General features: G+C 34.0%; 1 protein-coding gene across 1 annotated transcript; it reads left to right on the top strand.

Moving 5' to 3' along the window:
* Window positions 1-9,873: 9,873 nt before the first annotated feature.
* Window positions 9,874-24,655, top strand: LOC120281987 (5'-3' exoribonuclease 3-like). The gene is given in 24 exon segments (XM_039288682.1): window positions 9,874-10,204; window positions 11,822-11,924; window positions 12,654-12,730; window positions 12,985-13,176; window positions 13,306-13,425; window positions 16,114-16,176; window positions 16,564-16,713; window positions 16,821-16,985; window positions 17,316-17,393; window positions 17,506-17,592; window positions 17,765-18,016; window positions 18,132-18,227; window positions 18,467-18,511; window positions 18,513-18,563; window positions 19,213-19,283; window positions 20,405-20,533; window positions 20,606-20,682; window positions 20,798-20,838; window positions 20,920-20,994; window positions 21,099-21,256; window positions 22,000-22,104; window positions 22,187-22,262; window positions 23,496-23,575; window positions 23,697-24,655. Coding segments are annotated over 24 exon segments (3,243 nt in total). The 5' UTR covers window positions 9,874-10,000; the 3' UTR covers window positions 24,445-24,655.
* Window positions 24,656-24,890: the final 235 nt, after the last annotated feature.

Consider the following 24,890-nt stretch of genomic DNA (forward strand, 5'->3'; position numbering starts at 1 on the left):
CGTGATTTTCCCCTGTTCCTACCATCCCATTCCTTGATTCCACCTCTGTAACAATCAAACCTGCTTCTTCACCATCTTCTTTGGAACCAGAAACCTTCCACTTTAATTCCTTAGACTGCATAGCATCCTTCACATTACTAACAAAAATATTATCTCTACCATATAGCATAGTATCAACAAAACTCTCATATGAATTTGGCAAGGAACATAAGAGGATGATAGCTTGATCCTCATTATCAATTTTAACACCAACACTTTGTAGATCTAGAATAATCTGGTTAAAATTATCAAGATGATCTTTCACTTGCATATTCTCTGTCAACATGATATAACTGGTTGGTTAGGAATTTCTTCTGAAACTTGTTTTCTAACTTCTTCCATAATCCTGCCGTAGTTGTTTCATCAATAACCTCTCGCAAGACTTCATCAGTTAAACTCAAAAGAATAACGCTATGAGCCTTTACCAAAATCTCTACCTTCTCCTCCACCTTCAACTCCACTAATAATTTTCCTTCTTCTTCTAATGCTGCCGCACATCCCTGCTGAACCACAATCGCCTTCATCTTGATCTTCCACAGAGTGAAATCATACGATCCATTAAACTTCTCAAATTTGAATTTATGAGATGTCATCCTTTTAGCAAACCCAGAAACCCTAAATTCGAAGTTGAATTCAAGGAACCTTGCTGTGATGCCACTTATTATGCCAAACACAACAATAATATGGAGAAAAGTAAAAGAAAAACTCAGATAGATGATACAGAAAAAACTCTATATATATCCGAATTAAAATAAAATAATATAATCCACAATGAATCAGTCTGTTGGGCAGGCCCAAGCCAAAAGCTCACCACAGATCTTCATTGAATTTTCTAATTTAAGGTTAGCTCCCTAAATTTGGATCGAGTCATAATTTGGATAGGGTCATCATCATAATCAAATTCAAGGCATCTTAACATATTATTAATATATATATATATATATATATATATATATATATATATATATATTAGAACATGGTAGTTTAAAACGAAACTAGAACACGAACAATATTCAAATCGGACCCAAAATTGATACTCTAAAACTATAGGTTGCATTTTGGTACATGAGAAAGTTGGGTACTTTCCTACGAAAGTAACACATGGGAATGACTCTACCATGTTTGGTAGAGTGTTTTTTGTTGGGAAATAGCTTTACCATGGAACCAAAATCCATTAATTTGATAGAAAGTCATTCCCTCACATTTTGGTTGGAAAGTTCGTTCCCATAGGAATGGAAAGTTAATAAATTTTTTGAACCAAGATACCATCAACCATTTTCTTAAATGAACTACTTTATAAAATATTATATTATAATTATTATTATCATTATTATTATTATTATTATTATTCTTTTTAAACATTATAAAATACTATATTATTATTTAAAAGATTTTATACATTTAAAAACAAGTAATGCTATATAGCACTACTCATTTACACGAAATGGCCACACTACTCACGTGGCCCACTTTCATCTTTCTCCTACTCAGCACTCTAATACCATTGAAGAAAAAAACATTAAGGCCTTGTTTGGATTGGCTTATCAAAAAGGTGTTTTTTTTAGTTTAGTAGAAGTGCTTCTGAAAAAAAGTGCTTCTCCAGAGTAAGTTAAACACTTTTTGTATTTTCTGTTTTGATTAGCTTTTATGTAGAAGCAGAAGCAGTAAAAATAAGCTAAAAAACAGTTTTTTTCATAAGCTAGTCATGACTAGCTTTTGAAAAAACTGTTTTTCAGCTTTTTTACAACTTCTGGTTTTTCAGAAAAGTCAATACAAACAACATTTTTGGAACTCAGAAGTGCTTAACTTATAAAAAAGCACTTCTGGGTTTTCCAAAAGGCAATCCAAACAAGGCCTAAGCCCTAATTCCTTTTCCTCTTCTCTGCTTCATCACTAATCCTCATCTTCGCACCATCATCGAACCTGTCGTCGGTCGCCCACCCGTCACCAGCAGGCCTTGCTACTTCTTCTTCTTTGAAGAAGGAAACGTTCTTCGTTTTCTTCTTTGACGATTCTAGGGTTTCTAGTCATCATCTTGGTTTCGATTTGGATCTTAATTCTTGGATTCCTCTCATGTTGGTTCTTGAATCCTTGAGGTGTTCTAGGGTTTTTGTTTTGAGGTAACATGCGGCTGCTTCTACTTGAGTGTTTGTCGATGAAGGAGTGGAGCAATGGCGGAGGAGGGGCGGGAGAACCCATTGCTATTTGAACGTAATGATTTAACACCGATTAATAACTATCTTTATTAATTTGGCCTCGATATCTTCCACTCCGGGATCGAAGGTGAACTTTTTTGGCTTCTATTAAGTTTATTCATTTTTCTTTGATTTTTTATTATGAGATTTGAACTGAAATTTAGGCTAGTGTTGCTTGTTTCTTTGCATCTTGATACTTTTATTTGTGCGATTTTATTTGAGATGTTAAAATTGTTTGGATTCTTGATGGTATTTGCTTTGTGTGAAGTTGTTGTGAAGGACTTTTAGGTTTGTTTGAGATTCATCTCTGGCTTTGCAGATATCAAATCATTCACATGTATCTATAGTTCCTTTTATAGGTTGGAACACAAGAGAAAACAATTTGTATGTATGAAACTGTTGTTAGGGCTTTTGTACTTGTTCAAGCATGGTAAACAATATTTTTTTGAGGATTGAGATTTTATTCTGGCAATGGGTGCCTAATTTTTAAACCTTTGATATATGCATGAGAACAAATAAAATGAAAGAAAGAGCAAACATTTCTCACTATGGAAAACAATTCCTTGCAGCCTGAATTGTGATATGTTTTCTTTGAGGAAAATGCTACAATTTAATGGGGTTTAATATACTTTTCTGTGGAGCAATCACAATAGTATCACCTAATATTCTTCTTATATAAAATATAGTATTCTGCTTCTTATTTTTTTCAGGAATTTAGGTTATGTTGAGCCCTTGCCAATTGATTTTGAGTAGCTTGACAAATTCTACCAATTGATTGCAACTATCTCTATGGAGCAACTAAGTTAACTGTATATATTCAACATTTTAGCTTGCAGGACTTTTACCAACTCTATTATACATTCACCATTTCTTTTTATCGAACTATACAAAATTTCATGTTTGTGTGTATCTTCTTGATTTATTCAATCAAGCACTATCTAAGCGAATCTATTACGGAAAATTTGTCGCAGAGGTGAAATTCCATGAAAATCCTTTAGCCTATGAAACTGCCATCAAATCTCATGTACCATCCCAAACCTATACATTTCATCAGTTATTTCTACAAATCTCTACCAATCTGAACTTTACTTTCCGAAAACTGTTTTCTGTAGGATCCTGGCCTGCTTATGAAGATGTTAACATATGAATCAGTGGAAACTGCCATCAAACAGCGAGTAGAAACCAAGGCTAAAGTCTTCGGGCAGGAAGTCGTGATAATTGAGAATGGGAACGGTGTGCCACCGATTTACAAAATCAAACCTGACATCGTTATCAAGCTCTACGGTGATTGGATAATGCCATTAACCAAGCAAGTTCAAGTACAGTACCTATTGTGGAGGTTGGACAGAGAAAATCACAGCCATCTAGCAAACACATGCTTGTAAAGCATAAAACTGAAGTTAGTTGTTAAAATGCTTGTAGCAGAAACATTGAGATTAGAAAGAGAATTGAACTCCACATTGAAGGATGAGAGATGCAAAATTTGAGAACAAGACTCATGGAATATAAATATGCTTGAAACAATCAAGAAAAGTGTTTTCCATTTCATATAAACATTGTCTTCCACATAAGGCAATATTTTTAAACTGATAATCAGAATACTGCAAGTATGCAACATAGAAGACTTATTTTATCAATTTATGAACACAAGCAAGCAACAACATAGGCTTACACAACATTATAACAAACAAAGTGTGTCACCTGTAAACAAATTTTTATCAAAATTCTTGAAGGAAAGTTCATTAGAAACAGAATTGAAGGAAAGATCATTGTCTTCTATTATCACAACATCAACACCAACTTCATCAGCATCAAGAGTAGATAGATAACTAACTGAGCATCAGCTTCATAATGAGCAACAACAAACTCAACATTGGAAGGCATATTACCACCATCAAAACATAAATAAGCACAATTTAAAACATCAACTGCACACTTTAAATTAGCAATTGCACACTTCAAAACATATATAAGCACAATTTAAATCAGTAGCTGCACACTTCAAAACATCATCTGCACATTTTAACTAAGATATACAAAATCATACAACACAAAGATGTATCATAACATTAGCAGCACACTTTAAGTTAACAAAACCACACATCACCCACATAAAAATCATCTATTAAGCTTCAGAAAAACATACAAAACCTACATGAAAGTCATCCATTAAGTTTGACAAAACCATACAACACCTACATAGAACTCATCCATTAAGGTTAACAGAACATAGAACTCATCCATTAAACATAGAACACATTGTTGTGCTCTGGTCACCTTGGGTCTGTATTCCCTTCTTGATAAATTCATAAGAATTAGACAATCAACATGATTAAGAAAATTTATGTCATAGTTAAATAAATCAATAGAAAGGAATAATTGGAATACCATAAAGAAGACATTGAATTCTTGTGTGAATGACTGAATGCCCAGATTTAGCAAAATGAAGCTATCGAAAGTTGAAAGAGAGTTTGAATTTACCTAAACGAGAAAAGTATACTCCAATATGTTTACAAAAAAAAATATAAAACACAATACCAAATATAAATTTCAAATATCTAGTCATTACCATAATTTCTTGTGTGCAAATTTTGGCTTGTTTGTCATATTGAGTTTGAGTTTTTTCCTTTGATTGAAACTTCTAAAAGAATTAATAATAATGTTAAGGAAATCAATAATTGTGATATTAAGAAAATTTTTATAAAATATAACTATCTTTTTCTTATTTCTAATGATCATTTTTTCTACTTTAGAGTTTTTCCTCTTTGATGGTGGTCGGCCTTTGCTCCGTACTTTTAGAGGACTTCGAAATTTTACACTTGAACTTGTACTTCGGCGTTGCTCATTATCTTGTTCTAAAAACATTGGATGTAGAACTTCATTAGAATGACTCCCATTATAATGTGCATTGTCCATCAACTTTTCTATTGCTTCATCCACGTATTTCATCAGAAAATTATATCTCTCCACAGAGGCGGCCCCAATTTCAGCAGCTTTAGAAAAATGAGAATATAATTTATTGTATCGCATATTTTCCTCACTAGTTTGCTGGTAATCATAGCAATTCACTACACATGTATGCCTTCGTTTTATATCCTTTCTCCACCAGGGCAAGATATATCGGTGTGGGATTTCTTTCACATTCTTCTCAATCAAAACCTTGCAAATGTGTCTACAAAGAATTCCTCTAAACTCAAATAAATTACATGATCATTTAATATCAAGTTCATCTTTATTGTGATACACATTGAATACCACTTGCCTTCTGACTTTGCCTTCTTTTCCCCTGAAAATGTCTGTCACTTGGAATGTACATATTTGCCTATCTGATCTGATAAGTGTAAGATTACAATACAACATTCTCAGCAACTCATCTTGAAACAACTTAAAGATTTCATTTATATAGGCTTCTTCTAGTTGCTTTTCAAAATAACAATCAGTTAGCATTGGAAAACTTGAGTTAAAAGATGCAAAATCAGCCTTCGTTTATTTTTCAGTCTTACTTTTCAATGCATTATAAAAAAATATTGCTCCACAAATTGTTTCAATGATGTTGTTGGACTAACATGGCCATCAAAAAGCATTGATGCTTTCATTTCTTTGAGTTGTGGTCATCCCCACCCAAAAAATGCCTCTCATATATATGGGAGCCCATTGATGCCGAATTTTATACAAAGAATTCAGCCATTCATTTTTTTCAACATTATAGTCGTTTACCATCATCAACCAAATGTCTTCAAATTCTTGAATATCAATTGCTTCGTAAATGATACTTTTCAAAATTTTCTTTATTGCTTTATATTCAGTCAATCCACCAAGCTTTCTCAGGAACCTTCTTCATAATGTGCCAAAGACAGAGACGATGATGAGAATTTGGAAAGACCTTGCTCCTTGGATGACCATGCATTGATCTGTAATGATGGCTTTTGGGGCTTTACCCGACATGCATTCTAGCCAAGTTTTGAATAACCATATGTAAGTTTCAGTATCTTGATAATAAACCACATCCAAACAAGATCGTTAGCCCGTGGTGATTCACACCAACAAATGAAGCAAAAGGCATATCATATTTATTCGCTAAGCGTGTTGTGTCAAAGGAGATAACATCATCGAAGGTTTCATAAGTCGTTCTGGACCTTGCATATGCACAAAACACATTTCTCAATCGGCCTTCCTCATCCATTTCAATGAGATGAAAAAAAATCAGAATTTCTCTGTTGCATGTGTAAGAAATAATTTGCAAGTGCCTCAGCATCCCCAACTCCTAGTTTGAATTGCCTTGCTTTTGCAATGTAGTTCCGACAGTCTTTCCCGGTGTATGTCAGATTTTCATATTCCCCACCTTCAATAGCTAAAGAATGAAAATTTTTTGCTTAAAGTTATGCATGCTTGATCATTTACTTCAAGCCTTCTCCTAACATTTGCATCTTTTTTTATTGCACTTTTGGAAACAAGATTTATGTGGACTCAATGCATGATTATGCTCCAAAATGACACTAGAAATAGTAAAGCATCCATCATTGCTAATAATCACCTTAATCTTAGCTTGACAATTTGTTTTGGTGGATAACCTTGGATTGAAAGAATTTTTTGCTGTTGATATCCTTTTCCCACTTTTTACACATGCAAGTGCATAATATTTCAACTTTCCATTATCACCTGACCTTGTACGATTTTTTGTAATACCAAATCCTTCATGCTGAGCATACTCAATATAGAAATTGTAAACTTCTTGTTCAGAATTAAGCACTATACCGGTTGTTGGCACAGTCTTCTTAGGTAATGAATCCTCAGGTTGTGTTAATTGCTCTTTCTCTTTGTCCAATGTTTCTTTACCAAAAGATCCAGCCATGGTCTCGTTTATGGCCCATTCAGAATAACCAGCTTCTAAATCTTCCATATTTTTCTTATTGGAATTTATAATGATAGATAAATACAAGTGAGTGTAAACACAACTTTCACACACAAAATTCAGCAATGGCAATGATCATTGAGGCAAAACATTACAATTAAGTGTCTGCTTAAAAAATAAAAAATAAAGTTACAATAAAATGAAAATAATAGTGAAGCATTGAATGACCTCATATCAAATACATTTGGAACAGGGAATAAGCCTATTTCATTAAATCAAATTTTCTGAACAGAAACCATTAAATACTAAAAGAAGTCAGAATTAAACACATAATCAAACATTCAGGAGCTTACCTAGTGGTCGCTTTAAATTCACAATTAAAGCCATCAAAAGAGATCTTACCAAAAAGAAGGGATTCAACTCATATGAGCATTAAAACATTCCAAATTAAAAAAGAAACATTTTTTTTTTGTTAAAATGCCTTTTTTCTTCCTTTTTGTTCTGCTAATGAACAAACTCAAACTAAAAAAATCAAGCAAATAGAAGAAAGAAAGAAAAACTCAAGAAACCAAATTTCAAACATCGTTCACACAAATCAGATCTCAAATCTCAAAAAACAGACATAACACAAATCCAGCACGATCGGACGTGAAGATGAAAGCGACGAGCGGCGGGTGACGGGCTGGCGACCGACGACGGGTTCAATGATGGTGTGAAAATGATGATCGGGGTGACGGGCTGGCGACCGATGACGGGTTCGATGATGGTGCAAAGATGAGGATCGATGATGAAGCAGAGAAGAGGAAAAGGAATTAGGGCCTAATGTTTTTCTTCAATGGTGTTAGAGTACTGAGCAGGAAAGAGATGAAAGTGGGTCACGTGAGTAGTGTAGCCATTTCATGTAAATGAGTAGTGTTATATAGCATTACTCTTTAAAAGCATATTATTATTATTTTAAAATTATTATTTATTATTTTAATATCCAAAACATATTAATATTTATTATTTAAAAATATTTTATTTAAATATTTAAGATTAAATACATTTTATACATTTAAAAATTTATTATTATTATTATTATTATTATTATTATTATTATTAAAGAGCTACCCCCAGGGTTGGGGTTGCTAAACCCTGCTCGTAGGTTAGCATCAGTATAAAAATAATTAACCACTTATTATTATTTTTTTATTGTAAACTGCTTATTATAAAGTTTTTTCACTTATTAAACTAACTATTCACGTATTATATCAAGTTTTTACTTATATAATATGTTTCTACTTTATTTTTAACTGTAAACCGCTTATTATAGAATTTTTTTCACTTACTAGACTAGTTATCCTCGTATTATATTAAATTTTCACTTAATATAACATATTTCTACTTTCTTTTTATAGCAAACCACTCGTTATAGAGTTGTTTACACGTTTTATATATTTAAAAACATTTTATTATTATTGTAATAATATTATTTATTATTTTAATATCCAAAAAAATATTATTATTTATTATTTAAAAATGTTTTATTTAAATATGTAATATTAAATACATTTTATGCATTTAAAAACATATTATTATTATTATTATAGAACTAACCCCGGGGTTGGGGTTGCTAACCCCGAGCCGGGGTTAGCATCACTCTAAAAAGAATTAACCACTTATTATAAAGTTTTTTCATTTACTAAAATAGTTATCCACGTATTATATTATGTTTTCACTTAATATAAAATGTTTCAACTTATTTTTTTATTGTAAACTACTTATTATAAAATTTTTTCACTTGCTAAACTAATTATCCACATATTACATCAAGTTTTTACTTAATATAGCATGTTTCTATTTTTTTTTTATTGTAAATCACTTATTATAGAATTTTTCACTAACTAAACCAGCTATCCACTTATTATATTAAGTTTTCACTTAACATAACATGCTTATACTTTTTTTATATAGCAAACCACTTATTATAGAGTTATTTCACAGATTTTATATATTTTAAAATATTTTTTTATTATTGTAATAATATTATTTATTATTTTAATATCCAAAACATATTATTATTTATTATTTAAAAATGTTTTAATTAAATATTTAATATTAAATACATTTTATACATTATTATTATTATTATTATTAGCTAACCCCAGAATTGGGGTTGCTAACCCTGGCTCCGTTTAACACCACTATAAAACGAATTAACCACTTATTATAGAGTTTTTTCCACTTACTAAGACAGTTATCCACATATTATATTATATTTTCACTTTATATAACATGTTTCTACTTATTTTTTTTAATTGTAAACTACTTATTATAAAGTTTTTTTCACTTACCAAGCTAACAATTTATGTATTATATCAAGTTTTTACTAAATATAACATGTTTCTATTTATTTATTTTTTATTACAAACCACTTATTATAAATTTTTTTTCGCTTACTAAACTAGCTATTAACATATTATATTAAGTTTTTATTTGGTATACATTGAAAAGTTTGATTGAATTATATAATTTATAAAATCGGAATCAATAGGTCAGAACTGAAACCTAGTCGGAACCGAACCATGGTCAAGTCGAATTTGAATTCAAAATCATCGGTTCAAAACTGAATCCTGGTCTGAACCAAACCATGGTCTCATTAAAACTAAAAGATGCCGTGCCGTTAACGTTCTAACAAAGCACACAAGCCCATATTTCTCACCCACACTAGCCAACCCCGCAATCGGGCTTACGAACCCCAGTAACGGGCTAACGAGAAGCCCGCGAGCGGGGTTAGTTTTGTGGAGGAAATCCGAATCCAACTCCAAATCCCGTTAGGGTTTGCTTGTTCCTTTCTGTTCGCAGCCGCGGGAGCACGCATCGAAGCCTCGATCACGAACGGTGAGCTCGTGAGTTCTAGAGATCGTCGCCGGCGATGGGAGTCCCGGCGTTCTACCGTTGGTTGGCGGAGAAGTACCCCATGGTGGTGGTTGACGTTGTGGAAGAGGAGCCCGTAGAGATCGAGGGCGTTCGAATCCCTGTTGATACTTCGAAGCCAAATCCTAATGGCCTTGAGTTTGATAATCTCTACTTAGATATGAATGGAATCATCCATCCCTGCTTCCATCCAGAGGATCGAGTAATCTCTCACTCTAATTTCTTTCTTTCTTTCTTTCTTTTTTAATTGTATTTTTAGTGATTTTGGTGTTGGTTTCGGTTTTTGGAGTTTTTGTGGAGTTGAAATTCGAAGTAGGTATTTTGTTGATCCTGATGTCTCTTCTTTCTTTTCAGTATTTGCCTTGATCTTAAGGTTGCCTATTACTTGAAGTCTTTTTGATTTAAGTGAATAAAAAAAGGTTTTTTCAAGGTTTATGATTTTGTGAGTGTTGAGACTTAGCTATTATATGTTATTTACTTAGCACCTTGTTAGAAATATCACTGTGGCTATGAATTCTTGGCATCGCATCACATAAATTTGGAGTTTGATTTTGCAATGGGAATATGTTTAGATCACAGCAATCCTTCTTAGTCTGGTGAGTTTTGTTCCTATCTTTTGTCCAGTTTTGCGCGGTGAATTACCTTTTCTTGCAAAGTTCAGAGATATTGGAAGGATGAGAAAAATTTTCTGATGAGTACTAGAGAAGAGAATTTCTTTGTTTTAAAAATAGCAGTGTGCTATTCTACTATTCACTTCTCGGTAGAACAGTGTGTTGGGTCGCTGTGAACCACGTGTACTGCATTAATAGGTTGCCCTGTAAATCTTGGAAATACATTCCAAACTACTGGAACCAAATAAACATGCTTGTGCATTGTGTCTGTTTTTTTGGTTTTTGTTATTTCATGATGAATTTGAGAAGTACATATTATATGTCCATAACCTTATTTGCAGCGATCTAAACCATAGTCTTTTCCAAAAAGTGACTGTGGAATACTTTCAACAACCAAATGTTACCAATTAGTCATCTTGGGAAGTAATCTTTGTTAGTGCTCTCTCTGTCCAAACTAACAAACAAAAGTCTGGCTTATAATTAGTTGTTTTGTTAGTTTTCAAACCAAAAAAATGGAATTAGTGAAATAAAGGCTTTCATTCCATCCCTTATATATATATGGTTACATGAAAACTGTAAATATTTTTGTCGTTTTAGTAAAATCCCTGTCAGTTTAGTGCCACTGTGATGAAAGTGCTTGTTTGTCTCTGCCGGTTTGCTTTCATATAACTAGGACCAGAGGGTTCTTGTTCCCTGGAGAATAGTTGAGGCTGATAATTGCTTAATTTCTAATATCAGGGTGACATTTTTATTTTTTAGAAAACTGGTTATTTTAAATTCTTTCTAGAAGGATATTGTGAGTGCAGTAGTGTTTGTCAAAGAGTGAGAGTGTCCTATAGTTCAAGTGCTTACATTTTGATTAGTTTTTCTCAATGATTCTGTTTGTCTTTTCCTAGGATCGTTTCTTTTAGATTGTATATAGTGTCATATGTATGGAGGTTGTTGTTTGTCCTATGAATTCATTTTTATATTGTGGGGATAGACACCATCTCTCTTCTTTACTGATGATCTTATTTTTCATAGAAATGAATAACTGGGTTTTGCACTGAAGTATACATCTTTTACTTTCCAGTTCAGCTTTCTATGTTTATATTGTAGAGTCTTGCTATTTCCTGAGAAATGTTGCCATAGGATTTAGCCTACTGATTCTTCAAACTAGCATGCAGAAAAATGTTCTTGTGCTAATCACTTTACAATGTTTCCAACAGCCTGCACCGACTACATATGATGAAGTCTTCCAATGCATGTTTGATTACATTGACAGGCTTTTTGTCATGGTGCGCCCTCGGAAGCTTCTATATATGGCCATTGGTAAGTAAGATTTATGGAATTTGTGAGTCTTCCTCTATATTACCTAATCATTTACTTTTTAAACATCACTTGATTGACAGATATCCTCTTTCTTTATCCTTATAATAATTTTTCTTCTAAGCTTTAAGAATAAGTTCTGAACTTAAGTAACGAACCTGATCTTATTGCTGTGTAGCCATCTCTATCACAACTTGCTGTGCTCCTAATGCTAAGATATTAACATCTTTCATGTTAATTGCCACTTCTGACATGGGCTCATATCATTTATTTGCTAATTGCAAACCACCTTTCCTCCTTTGCGCTTTGTTAACAATTATGCCGTCCTTAAGAGCAAACTTTTTTTTTCATGTACTGGTAACTCATGATTTCCCTAGTAATGCACATGGTATATAAGTTTGGTGCCATTGTGCCAACTGCCAAGCACTTGAGAAAGGAATTTATGGTAGTTGTATGTGAATGTTTAATTGTGGTGGAATGTGTTCTTGGATTGCTGGGCTCTCTGGACTGCAGCTGATTTGGTGATGTGTTTTGCTAGATCCACGAGTTACAGAGGGTCGAAACTAGACATAAGATAGTTTGTAGAGAATTTTAAGACAATTTATAAAGGCTTTGTCACCGCAAACAAAATCTTTTGCACTTTCTGTGCAGCACAACCATTTAAAGTCGTGTGAATATTATGCCTTTTGTCTCTTCTACAGCACTCATTATTATTTTTAATTATCATGACAGATGGTGTTGCTCCAAGAGCTAAAATGAATCAGCAGCGTTCTAGAAGGTTTAGAGCTGCCAAAGATGCTGCGGATGCTGTGAGTACTTATTCTAGTTCTGTTTTAAGCATTCTGTATTGCGGTTCATTGCTTTCCTGCTTGTATCATCAGTTAGTAATGCATACTGTGTCTAGGGATATCAATTGAAGGCCACTTTTGTGTGTGCTTTGTATCAAGTTAGGTGTGATTTTTTTAAAGAGAATTAACTGTGCATGATGTTGAATTCCTGTTAGTAGGCTTGATCAATGTGATACTTGTAACATATGGTTGTTTAATTCTTTTTCTCACACCAGGCAGCTGAAGAAGAAAGGTTGCGACAGGAATTTGAGAGAGAAGGCAGAAAACTTCCTCCAAAACAGGAATCACAGCTTTATGATACTAATGTTATTACTCCCGGAACTGAATTTATGGCTGTTCTATCAATTGCATTGCAGTACTACATTCATTTAAGGCTAAACTATGACCTTGGCTGGAAACAAGTTAAGGTATGGATCATGTTTCCTTCCAATGTTTGACGAGGAATAACTCTTTGAGTAATATTCAATTCTCCCATGACATATCCTACATTTGTGTGATTGCACTTGAGATTTCTTTTGTTATTCGTTCTCTTGAAGGTTATTCTTTCTGATGCAAATGTTCCTGGTGAAGGGGAACATAAAATTATGTCCTACATCCGCCTTCAGAGAAATTTACCTGGTTACGATCCAAATACTCGCCATTGTTTGTATGGTCTGGTATGTCTTTTACTCCAGAGCCTTGTTTAATTTTAAAATATTTTGTTTGCTTTCATAGGCAGCCAGAATTTTTATGTGACTGCAATCTGAGATCATTCAGGGACTATCCTATTGTGCAAGAGGCCTTTTGTCTGATATGATTCCTTTTAGCTAATTATTAATGTCAGGATATCATGTAATTCAGCTTCATATTGTTACCATTTTTTTTATTTGATGACATTTATACTCAATTTCTAATTTGGGTAACTACGGTAGAATAATAGAAACATCTTTAGCATTTGTACCCACCTTTTATTTGAGTAATTGGGGTTAGAGTTTGTCCTAGAATTAAGTGGTGGAACTTTAAAGGTGATAAGGTATTAATGTTGCAAGTACAAGAGATCACACCTTGGAAACTATAATCTGATATAAATAGCTTGTGGAATTTGATTGGTGATTGCATTGGAAAGGTAGTTAGGGAAGTTCTTGGGGTGCGTAAAGGTAGATTAGCTCATGTAGGAGGTACCAATAGAGAGAGTGTGGTGGAGACTGTGGAATGGATATTTGCAGATGGTAATTAAGATTAAGAGGGATTGCTTTAAGACTTGGTACAAGAATAGGAGTGAGGATAACTTTGGGGTGTATAAATTAGCCTCTAAGGAAGCTAAACGAGCCATGAGCGAAGGTGAATATAAGGCTTATGATATGTTGTCTACTAAATTAGGTCCAAAAGAGGGTGAAAAAGATATTTATATATTAGTTAAGGCTAGAGAAAGGAAAAGGAGGGATTTAGGGGGTGTTAATTGCATAAAAGATGATGACAATAAAGTGCTAGTTATGGATGATGAGATTAAAGAATGATGGAGAAGATACTTTTGTAAGTTTAATGTGGATTATGAAAGTAATATAGCATTAGTGGTCAGTAATTCTAAGGTTGGTACTAGAATTAGGTATGTTGGGAATATTAGAGTTAGCAAAATTAAGGATGCTCTTAGAAGGATGAAAATAGAGAAAGATGTAGGCTCGGATGGCATCGTAATAGAACTTTAGAAGCCCCATGGGAGAGGAGATATCATAGTTGACTAGATTATTTAAAATGATACTATATTCCAAGAAAATGCCGGATGAATAAAGAAAGTATTTTAGTGCCTATCTATAAGAATAAAAGTGACATCCATTGTAGCAATGACTATCATGGAATTAAACTTATGGGTCATACTATGAAGCTTTTGCAGAGAGTACTTGAGCAAAGGTTAAGTTGTGAAACAAGTGTTTCTTTAAATCAATTTGGTTTTATGCCTGGAAGGTCAACTATAGAAGCAATTTATACTTTTAGTCAATTGATGTAGAAGTATAGGGATATGAAGAAAATTTGCACATGATCTTTATTGATCTTAAAAAAAAAAACATACAATAAGATGCCTAGAGAGTCCCTGTGGTGGGGTTTAGAAAAGAAGGTATTGTGAGGCACATAGACCTAATAAAAGATACATATGATTGTTTTGTGGCCAACATTAGAATTATAGAGGGAGAGACTAGGAGTTCCACATTGCTATAGATCTACTCATCCACATCAAGGTTTAGTATTAGGTCCTTACCTATTTGCTCTAATCATAAATGAATTGACTAAGCATATTCAAGATTGGATCCTTTGGTGTATACTCTTTGCTAATGATGTGGTTTTAGTTGATGAAAGAAAGGAAGGTATTAACTTAAAGTTGGAGATATGGAGAAGCATTTTAGAAGCCAAGGGTTTGAAGTTATGTAGGGTGAAGGCATAACATTTGAAATGTAATTTCAGTGACAAGGTGAGTAGAATTGAGGAGGCTTGTGATGTTTGATACTGAGATCGGTAGAAGTAGAAGTTTCGGTGCCTAGGCTTTATAATCTAAGATGATAGGGAATTGATAGAAGATCTCACAAATAGGGTTAAGGTAGGTTGGGTAAAATGAAGCGGATCTTCTAAAATTTTATATCTCTAACATTAAAAGTCAGTTTTATAGAACAATTATTAGGCTAGTTGTGATGTATGGATCAACATGTTGTATGGCCAAAAAATAACATATTTAAAAGATGGATATGGTGGAGATGAGGATATTGAGATGGATGTCATGTGTTGCTAGGAAAGATAGATTATGAAATGGCTTTATCCAAAATAGATTGGAAGGGGCACCTATTACTGACAAGTTAAGTGGGAATCAAGGATGGTATGGACATGTGCTTAGATGCCACATAGGAAAAGTGGAAGCTCGTCAAGTAGAGGGTCATAGAAAAGAAAGTGGGAAACATAAAAAAAATGTTTAGTTGAAACTTTACAAATGATATTTTTGAGCTTGGTTTATCTAGTTGCATGGCCCTTGATAGAGCGTCGTGGAAGGGAAAGATTCATGCAACCGGCCCCAAATAGTTGGGACTAACAGCTTGTTGTCGTCATCATTGTTGTTATCAGTATTATAGTCAACAACATTAGGTTTCCAAACTATTCCTGTGCCCTTATTTTACAATTTTTGAATTTAATATTTTCATTCCAAAACTTGTTATCCATTATTTTTCCTACTGACTGGTTATTTTAATTCTGACTTGCACAATATTTTGTGGTTTAAATTAATTAAAGGAAATCTTTTTTTTCCATTACAATTTCAATAGTAATTTTTTGAACCGAGGTTCTTAATTTAGATCTATATGTGATTTGTAAGCCCTATTGTGCAGGATGCAGATTTGATTATGTTAGCTTTGGCTACACATGAAGTTCATTTTTCAATTTTGAGAGAGGTCAGTATGTGTCCATGCTTTTGAGGTTATGACTCATCACATAACTGCCTAAAATATCAGTATATACTGGCACTTTTGTTATGTCATGCATTCAAATTATTTTGGATGAGTTTTTTTTTCACTTTAACGAACAGTGTTTTTTTGTAATTGTCATAATCATAAATAGATTCTGTGTATCTTACTTTCTTGTGACAGGTTGCAATTGATAGTTCAACTGGGTATATTTTGTGATGTGTCTTGTGTGTATTTGTGGGTTCTATAGTTCTGTATCTTGTACTCTTTTTATCTTTCATGCGCCTGCTAACCATGTCCTTTGAGTTTTGGTTCATAAAATTTATTTTTGTTGTGGATGATTATGTGCTTGTGGTAATTATTTTGATATGTTAGGTTGTGTTTACTCCGGGGCAACAAGATAAGTGTTTTCTCTGTGGTCAAATGGGTCATTTAGCTGCTGATTGCCAAGGAAATGCAAAAAGAAAAATGGGAGAGTTCGATGAGAAGGGTGAAGATGTGTCTGTTGTGAAAAAGCCTTATCAGGTCTGTTTTAAGATACTCATGTGCTTTACTTTTATTCCTGTACTAGTTACTATGATTTTCATTATTACTTTAACCTCATCCTTAAGGCGATTTTCTGATTTCTGCAGTTCCTAAATATCTGGACTCTTCGCGAGTATTTAGACTATGAGTTCAGAGTACCCAATCCACCCTTTGAGGTTGACTTTGAACGCATCGTGGATGATTTTGTCTTCATGTGTTTCTTTGTTGGCAATGATTTTCTTCCACACATGCCCACTTTAGAAATTCGTGAGGTTTGTTGGTACCTTCTGTTCCATCACTTTCTTTATTGTATAATTCATTACATGAAATGCTGTAAAGGACTTTGTTGTTTTGTGTGGAAATGCCTGATACTCGAAGTCCACTTAGTTTTTATTACCATTGGCAGTCATTAAGAACTCGGTATAGTTAATAAATAACAACTCGAGATTGTAGTAATTCTAGCTATATTTAATTTGCAGTTTTCTGTAAAGCGGATCCCTTAATTTGCCTAATGGGGCTCTGTGATATTTCTGTCTTTTTCTTTTTAATTGGATGTGCCTTGTGCTTTATTATTCATATATTTGTTTTTATCACTTGAGCAGGGTGCGATAAATTTATTGATGGCTGTATATAAGAAAGAATTTAGGGTAATGGGTGGTTATCTGACGGACTCAAGCAAGGTTTCTGGTCTTTCTCATTCTTATTTGAGTGATCACATTTTCTATTCAATTCTCTCTCTTCTATTCCAAGGATAACATTGAGTCTGAGCACTCTCTATTGTTTTTGTGACAGCCTAATTTGAGAAGGGTAGAACATTTCATACAGGCAGTGGGATCCTATGAGGATAGAATATTTCAGAAAAGAGCTCGCTTGCATCAGGTTTGTAATTTTAGTTTTCCTTTCTGTTTTGTGTCATTTGTACAATAAACAGAGAAAATGTGCTTATTTTCAGATTGTTTGTCTTGTTTTCAGTTCTTTATTCCAAAGGGGTACAATGATAATTAGCATTGCTATTATGTGATTTTCCTTTGACATTTTTATTTTCTTTCAGCGCCAATCAGAAAGAATAAAGCGTGGAAAGACGCAAGCAAAGCGAAGGGATGATGTTGATCCACTTGTTAGACCAGATCTTATTGTTCCTGTTGCCCGTTTTCATGGTTCTCGTCTTGCTTCTGGTCCTTCTCCTTCTCCCTTCCAGGAATCTGGATCCTCCCGACGGCATCGCAAAGCTCCTTGTTTATCCTCAGAAGGAGCAACTGTGGGTGCTGCTCTTGTAGAGGCTGAGAATAGTCTTGAAACAGAAGTATGCCTCTGTTGCATTTCAAGTTTGGCATGACTGTGGTTTCTAATTGGTGAAAGTCTGATTTGTTCATAGTATAGATTTGTATTCATACTAACACTTGATATTTCACTGCCAGATACATGAAAATAAAGAGGAACTGAAATCAAAGCTTAAGGAATTACTAAGGGAGAAGTCTGATCTTTTCAACGCTGAAAAGCCAGAGGAAGACAAGGTTTGCAGTTTCTAATCAAACTAAATGTTCGCTGTTGATTAATGCTGAGCACTTCCTATTTATATTATGCCATATTGGGAACTGGCTGTAAATTTGTTTGTAGTTTGTGGAGCACTCTACTCATTTTGCTTGTAGATGGTGTTTTCTTTGTGTTGTTTTGGCTTGTGACAAGGGTTTTTCTAGGGAAAATATAGTGTGGTTTAGATGTTCAGTTGACCCTTCAATTTTTCTTGTGTCAGGTTAAACTCGGAGAGCCAGGATGGAAAGAAAGATATTATGAAGAAAAAGTTTTCTGTAAAAATTGCTGACGAAATTGAAACATTACAAAAAGATGTTGTAAGTTATTTTCTATTGATATCAATTGGAGAAATCTATTTATTTTTAGGTCATTAAAATGCTAGTCTCTGTTGATTTGATTTGTGATAAAGTTTGGTTTGATCATCCTTGTCTATGTTAGATTAGTTTTTTGATTGATTGTGCTCACTTCATTCCTGTTCATTGTTGTGTCGTGAAAACTCAAAGCTCATTTTTTACTTGGGTAATCTCTATGGTAATCCTGCACTATGTTCCTCTTTCTATCACAGATTTAGAGATGATTTCTTGCCTTGTAGTTCAGCTTTGTATGGATCTGGAAATATCATGGTTATTGTAAATAGTAATACCTGGTTATATGTTTGGGTGTAGAGTTAAATTTCTGTTATAGTCCATTGTAGGAATTAATTTAAACATATTGCCACCCCTAAAAGTATGGAATCTGGTCATTCTTTGGATCTGTTCCCATTTTGTTCAACAGTCATCGCTTAGCCAATTGTATTTGAATCTGTTTATTTCAGGTCATTGTTCTATTACTTTTTCTCTTAAACCTACTATCTTCTTGTGTGGTTGTTATTTATTTGCTAAAGTGAACATACTGGTTTCATATTCAATTAATTTTCAACTGATTATTTGTGGTGTCAAGGCTGATGACAAACTATATGGTTTTTAGGTCCTGAAGTACACTGAAGGCTTGTGCTGGGTCATGCATTACTATTATGAAGGAGTTTGCTCATGGCAATGGTGTGTTGCTATTGATTTTTGTCTGCACTCATACATTTGTTTTTCTTCCTGTTAGAATTACAATTGTGTTATTTAAGGCTACTTTGTGCTGAGGCTTTTCATAGATTCTTTGGAGTAAGTCAAATATCTCCTAGAGTTTGGCATTTGGAATGGACATTTGATAGCAAGACTTTGAGAAGATGTGCTTGAGCAAATTTAAAACCAAACTAAATGATCATATGAAAATACAGAACTCAACAAAGCTCAATAATTCATGCTACATTGACTTGATTTGTAGGCCAAATTTCTAATGTACTTAAGTTATAGGAATGCATTTTGACCGGCTATAATCTAGGATAGTTTCTTCTAGATGATTACATCAATTCCGATCTAATGGTCCTTTTTTTTTGGACCTGAAGATATTTTGGTGAGCTTCATTGCATCATTTGATGGGCTTGATTCGGTTTCGGAAAAATCATAATTGAAATATGAATCCACAACAAATAAAGCAGCCAGTTATAATTTTTAAAAATCTAAATTGACTAGTGGATGCTCTAGCATATATTTTATTTCCCCTTAGACAAACATATGCAGACATTTAATGTTGGCCAGTTTTGAAGGTTGGATTTTAATTTTATGGATGTAGTACAGGTGCCCTTTCTCTCTAATCTTGGGTAATTGGTTTGCTTCTTGGTAGATGATGTGAAACAAAGGTTATATATTTTTGTCCAACAATTCATAGGTTTTGATTCTTTGTTAACCTGAGCCTATGGACACCCTTGTGGAGCTACTCTGGGATTTTAACAAGTTTAAATTTTGTTCCATTTTATATAGCTTATTTCATAATTATGATGTATTGTATAATAAGTATTATTTCGCTGCCTAATAGGTGCCGGTGCAAGTAGTGGTACTTGAGATCATCTCTATAACATTTAAACACGAGTAATTAATAACTTAAATGATACTTGTTTTTTCTTTCTTTTATCCAATTTAAAAATTTTTGAGTTGTAATGGAATTCTGTTCTACTGACATTTTAATGTCACATTTTATATTTATTTTTAGCTAAGTTAAAATTATTGAGTTTGTCCTTTTGCTTTGCTTACCAAGAATTTTGTTAGTTATTGTTATCATTGTATTTCAGGTTCTACCCTTATCATTATGCACCATTTGCTTCTGATCTCAAAGATCTGGATGGACTGAAAATAAGTTTCAAACTCGGCGCCCCTTTCAAACCTTTCAATCAGCTTATGGGAGTTTTTCCAGCTGCAAGGTCAAACCCATTGTATTCGTGTTTGAATTTTATTCTTCATCATATGTTTATCTGATTCTGTGCTGTTTGCAGTTCCCATGCACTTCCTCCAAATTATAGGCGATTGATGTCCGATCCAAATTCTCCCATCATTGACTTCTACCCCACTGGTGATGACTTGATTTCCTCAGCATCTACTGTTTATCTTACTTAAAAATGATTTAGGCATCAGTCTGATCAATCCAAAAGTTTATGCTTCTAAACAAGATTCATTCCTGTTGTCAGATTTTGAGGTGGACATGAGCGGGAAGAGATTTGCTTGGCAGGTATAGATATTGAATGTTTTAATTTTCTGAATTTGGGTATGATTAATTTCCATGTATGACTCTGATTCGTCTTTTATGAAGGGTATTGCAAAACTTCCTTTTATTGATGAATCCCGTTTGCTTGCTGAGATCAGCAGAGTGGAACATACTCTTACGGTGGTGCACTAAACTCATTTTGCTCATGTTTAATCTCCAGTTGCTGCTTTTGTAGATGAGGCAATGCAATAATTTTAAACATATAAAATTGTGTCTTAATGTAGGATGAGGAAGTACGGCGAAACAGCACACTGTCGGACATGCTTTTTGTAAATATATCTCATACTCTTTCTCCGTTTATATTTTCTCTCAACAACCAATTTGGACATCTGTCAGACAAAGAACGTGCTGAAGTGAAGGAAAAACTTGATCCTACAGCCAGGTTTGTTCTTTAAACTGCAAGCTTTCACCATAAAGCTTTAATATTCTGCATATCATTCTGTTTAAACTCACTTGTAATTATCTCTGGAATATATTCACAAATACATGCTGGACACTGGCCCCAGCACTGGCCATATTTTATTTTATCAGAAGGAACAAGCTCTTCCAACAAAAAAAGAAAAAAGAAAAAAAAAGAAAGGGCTAAACCATTTAGTGATATTATTATAAATATATGATTGTTCCGTCAAGGAGAGTTTTTATGAACATTAACTGGATTTTCATTAAATTGGCTGTGCTTTCAAATTATTTTAACTTGCCTGAAACCTCATGTGGCTCAGTTGTAATGATCCTTGATGCTTGGTTCATCTTAAAAGTACGCATCCTGAAACATCTCAAAATTTCATGTTTTTTTCCCCAAGGAATTGCTTCTCATTTTTGTGGTAGAGGATGTATAACTTGTGCACTAGCTTTTTTTATCTTTTCTTTCTGTCTGTCTTTCTTTCTTTCTATTTGATTTAATTTTCTCTTTTCTGGTGATTCCAGTTGTTGATCTGTGTCTTTCTCTGTTTTGTTAAATATCTCTAGTATAGGGCTATTTTAATTTCATTCACATAAAGAACGAATTTTTCCCAATTCTGAGGGAGATAGATGCCTTATGTTAAATACAAGCCCCCATCAGCATTTTTTCCTGCTTATATGTAAATCCTTGCTGCTCGGTAACAGCTGTCTGTCTTTAATGTACAGTGGAGGAATGAATGGTTATCTTTCATTATGTGGGGGGGACCCATGTCCTCCAGTCTTCCGGTCTCCTGTTAAAGGAATGGCAGATATAGTGGACAACCAAGTCATGTAAGTAATTTTTTTTTGTGTGCTTTGTTGAATTCCTTCTTAGTCCTGCATCTAGATCACTCATGATTCCATGTTTCTTCAGATGTTCAATATACAGACTTCCAGATCTTCATAAACACTTAGCATGCCCACCAGCTGGAGTTGTATTCCCCAAAAAGGTATGCATTCTTGCAGATCTCTTATATAGTTTCAGTATCTTGCTTCAATCTTGGACAAGCATTGAAGGGTGTGTTTGCTTGGGATATATAAGACTTGAGGCTTAAGGAAATCCTTTTGGAAATTGTTTTTAAGGGAAAATTTTTAGGAGTTGATAAAATTTTTACTTAAATTAGTACTAATCAAGATTAAAATATCTTAAGATTAAAAAAATTACTTTTCTAACTAATGATAGGTGTCTGTTAGTATCAATAATTTAAAAAAAAAATCATTATTGTATATGTTTATTCAAATAATTATGTCTTATAAGAGAAGGTTGTTAGCATTACCTGGGATGTTTGGTTGGGAAAAGGGATTTGTCCCCCAACCAATGTGATAATGGTATGAAACTATGAATAGAAGACCTATTCACACTCATCTTTGTTAAACTTCACACTGTTCTTTAAATCTAACTATAATTATATGCATCTTTGGAATAGTAAATAATCCTATTAGCTTTTAAGTTATTCAGCTGTATTGACAACAGGAAAAAAAAATTAAGTACTTGGTCCATCTTAACTTTCTTCAAGTTGATCTCAGTAGATTTTGGCAGAGGTCTGCCACTTCAATGCCCTGTCATGTATTAAAAAAAATATTGTTTTAAATTAATTAAAGCTTTTTATTAATATTTATAAAAATTTTTAAGTTAATTAATAAATATATTTAATTGAATAATTTAATTTTATAAAAAGTTTATGGAATGGGACTGACATAATTTGTTATTTAAGTTAATATATTTATTAGTTCCATTTTTTAAGAAATATTTAGACCTAAATAACTTTTGAGTTTGGTAGAAAATTGAGTTTTTACTTTGCATCGACAACTTAATGTATAGAATGTTTCTACTTGAGAGTGAGGGATTAAGTATTGGAGTTCTCTTTGCCCGTGGCCTTGAGAAATTCTCTAATGGAAACCTTTTGGTGGGAACCGATGCATGATTCAGTGCTCTACTTGCATGAATTGAAGTATATAGTCGGTGATATTGTATTTATATTTTACGGTGCAATTTCTAATACTAGCATGCAGCCTGCCTACTTCACCATAAAGAGGTGCCCCTTTTTTCAGCCTGCTTTACATGTATATCTATGTAGACTGCATGTGTAAAACTGTACTGTTTATGTTTTTAGATTAGATTGTTGCACTTTTGGGATATAGTCCCCCTTATCTAAATTTGATCACTTTTTTTGTGGTTTCAGATTGTGACCATTGGTGACTTGAAGCCACCACCTGTTTTATGGCATGAAGATACCGGCAGGAGGCCATATGAAAATGGAAGGTACATTTCTGTATAAGCTTTTGAGTGGGCTATCAAATCCAATGACAAAATGGCTGTGTGCTTGATTATCTTTTAAGAGGTATCTATTCTTAATTTTCTTCTAATTTAACCATTTTGTCAGGCAAAACCCTCCTGGAGCTGTTTCTGGCAAGCAGCTAGGTGATGCTGCCCATCGGCTTGTTGTGAATAGCTTACAGATGAGTAGGGACCATCGCAACGGTGATCCAAGGTTTGCACCACCAGCACCATATGATGCAGGCAGGGTTGGTGCATCATATCCCAATGGAGGACACTATTCATTGGATCATACAGCACCGGTACCTAGGCGGGATCATCATGTTGGTAATGGACATTGGCGCAACTCTGGAAACCATTTAGACTACAGCCAAGGGCAGCGACAGGCACCTCCTGCATCAATTCATCAGTATCATGCACCGGTGCATTCACAGCCCGAAAGAAACCAGTATGACCGTCGTCATAACTCTCAACATCATGGTGGCGATAGCCACTCAAACTCGCGAGCTCGAATTCCAGCAGATAACCACTACCATCAAAACGATGCTTACAACCGTCCTCCGAATACAGGTTATCACTACCCTCCAGCAGGTAGACCTTTAATGCAAACACCGGTTCCCGGACCTTATGGCCCTTCGGGGCTAGAGTACAATGTCAGCTATGGTAACTATCAAGCTCATGGCACTCAGCAGCAATGGCAGCCGAGATTGGATAACGGGAGGGCAGCACCACCAAGTCAAGCCCCTCCAGGGCGACCTTACAATCTGCGCCAGCAACCAACTAATCGTTACTCATCACTAGACCGGGGCCCAAATCGAAGGCCACCACCGCCATCCGATCATTCCAGGTCATAGGCTTGCCCTGCTCCGTTGCTTGCTGAAACTCCTGTTGTTCCGGAGATGTATCATATCGTGTTCACCGGCTTAACAACGTGAGATAATTTTCACATTTAGCAATTTTTCGCATTTGTATCCTTTTATATCTGAATAATGACATTGTTATTTCCTTTGTAACAGTATCAATATTGCAATAGTTAATTTCACGGCCATTTAATTTCTTGGTTTCTTATAAGCTGCTCTTTTTTTCTTTTTTTTTTTAATTATTATTTAAGTTGAGAGATTGTAATAGTGCTTGTCACTTCATTAGGTATTTCAGATTGCTTTATAATATTGATCAGCTCGTGTCTAATTTTCACTAAAGTCTGATCATTGATATGGTTTAAAGCTCGCGTGTGATTGTTCTAGGTCTGGTTTTCTAAATTTCTTCTCTAGAAAGCCATTTAATTTCTTCGTTGAGTTTA

Source organism: Dioscorea cayenensis, chromosome 18, assembly GCF_009730915.1.
Source record: "Dioscorea cayenensis subsp. rotundata cultivar TDr96_F1 chromosome 18, TDr96_F1_v2_PseudoChromosome.rev07_lg8_w22 25.fasta, whole genome shotgun sequence".
In the NCBI taxonomy this organism is placed as follows: domain Eukaryota; kingdom Viridiplantae; phylum Streptophyta; class Magnoliopsida; order Dioscoreales; family Dioscoreaceae; genus Dioscorea; species Dioscorea cayenensis.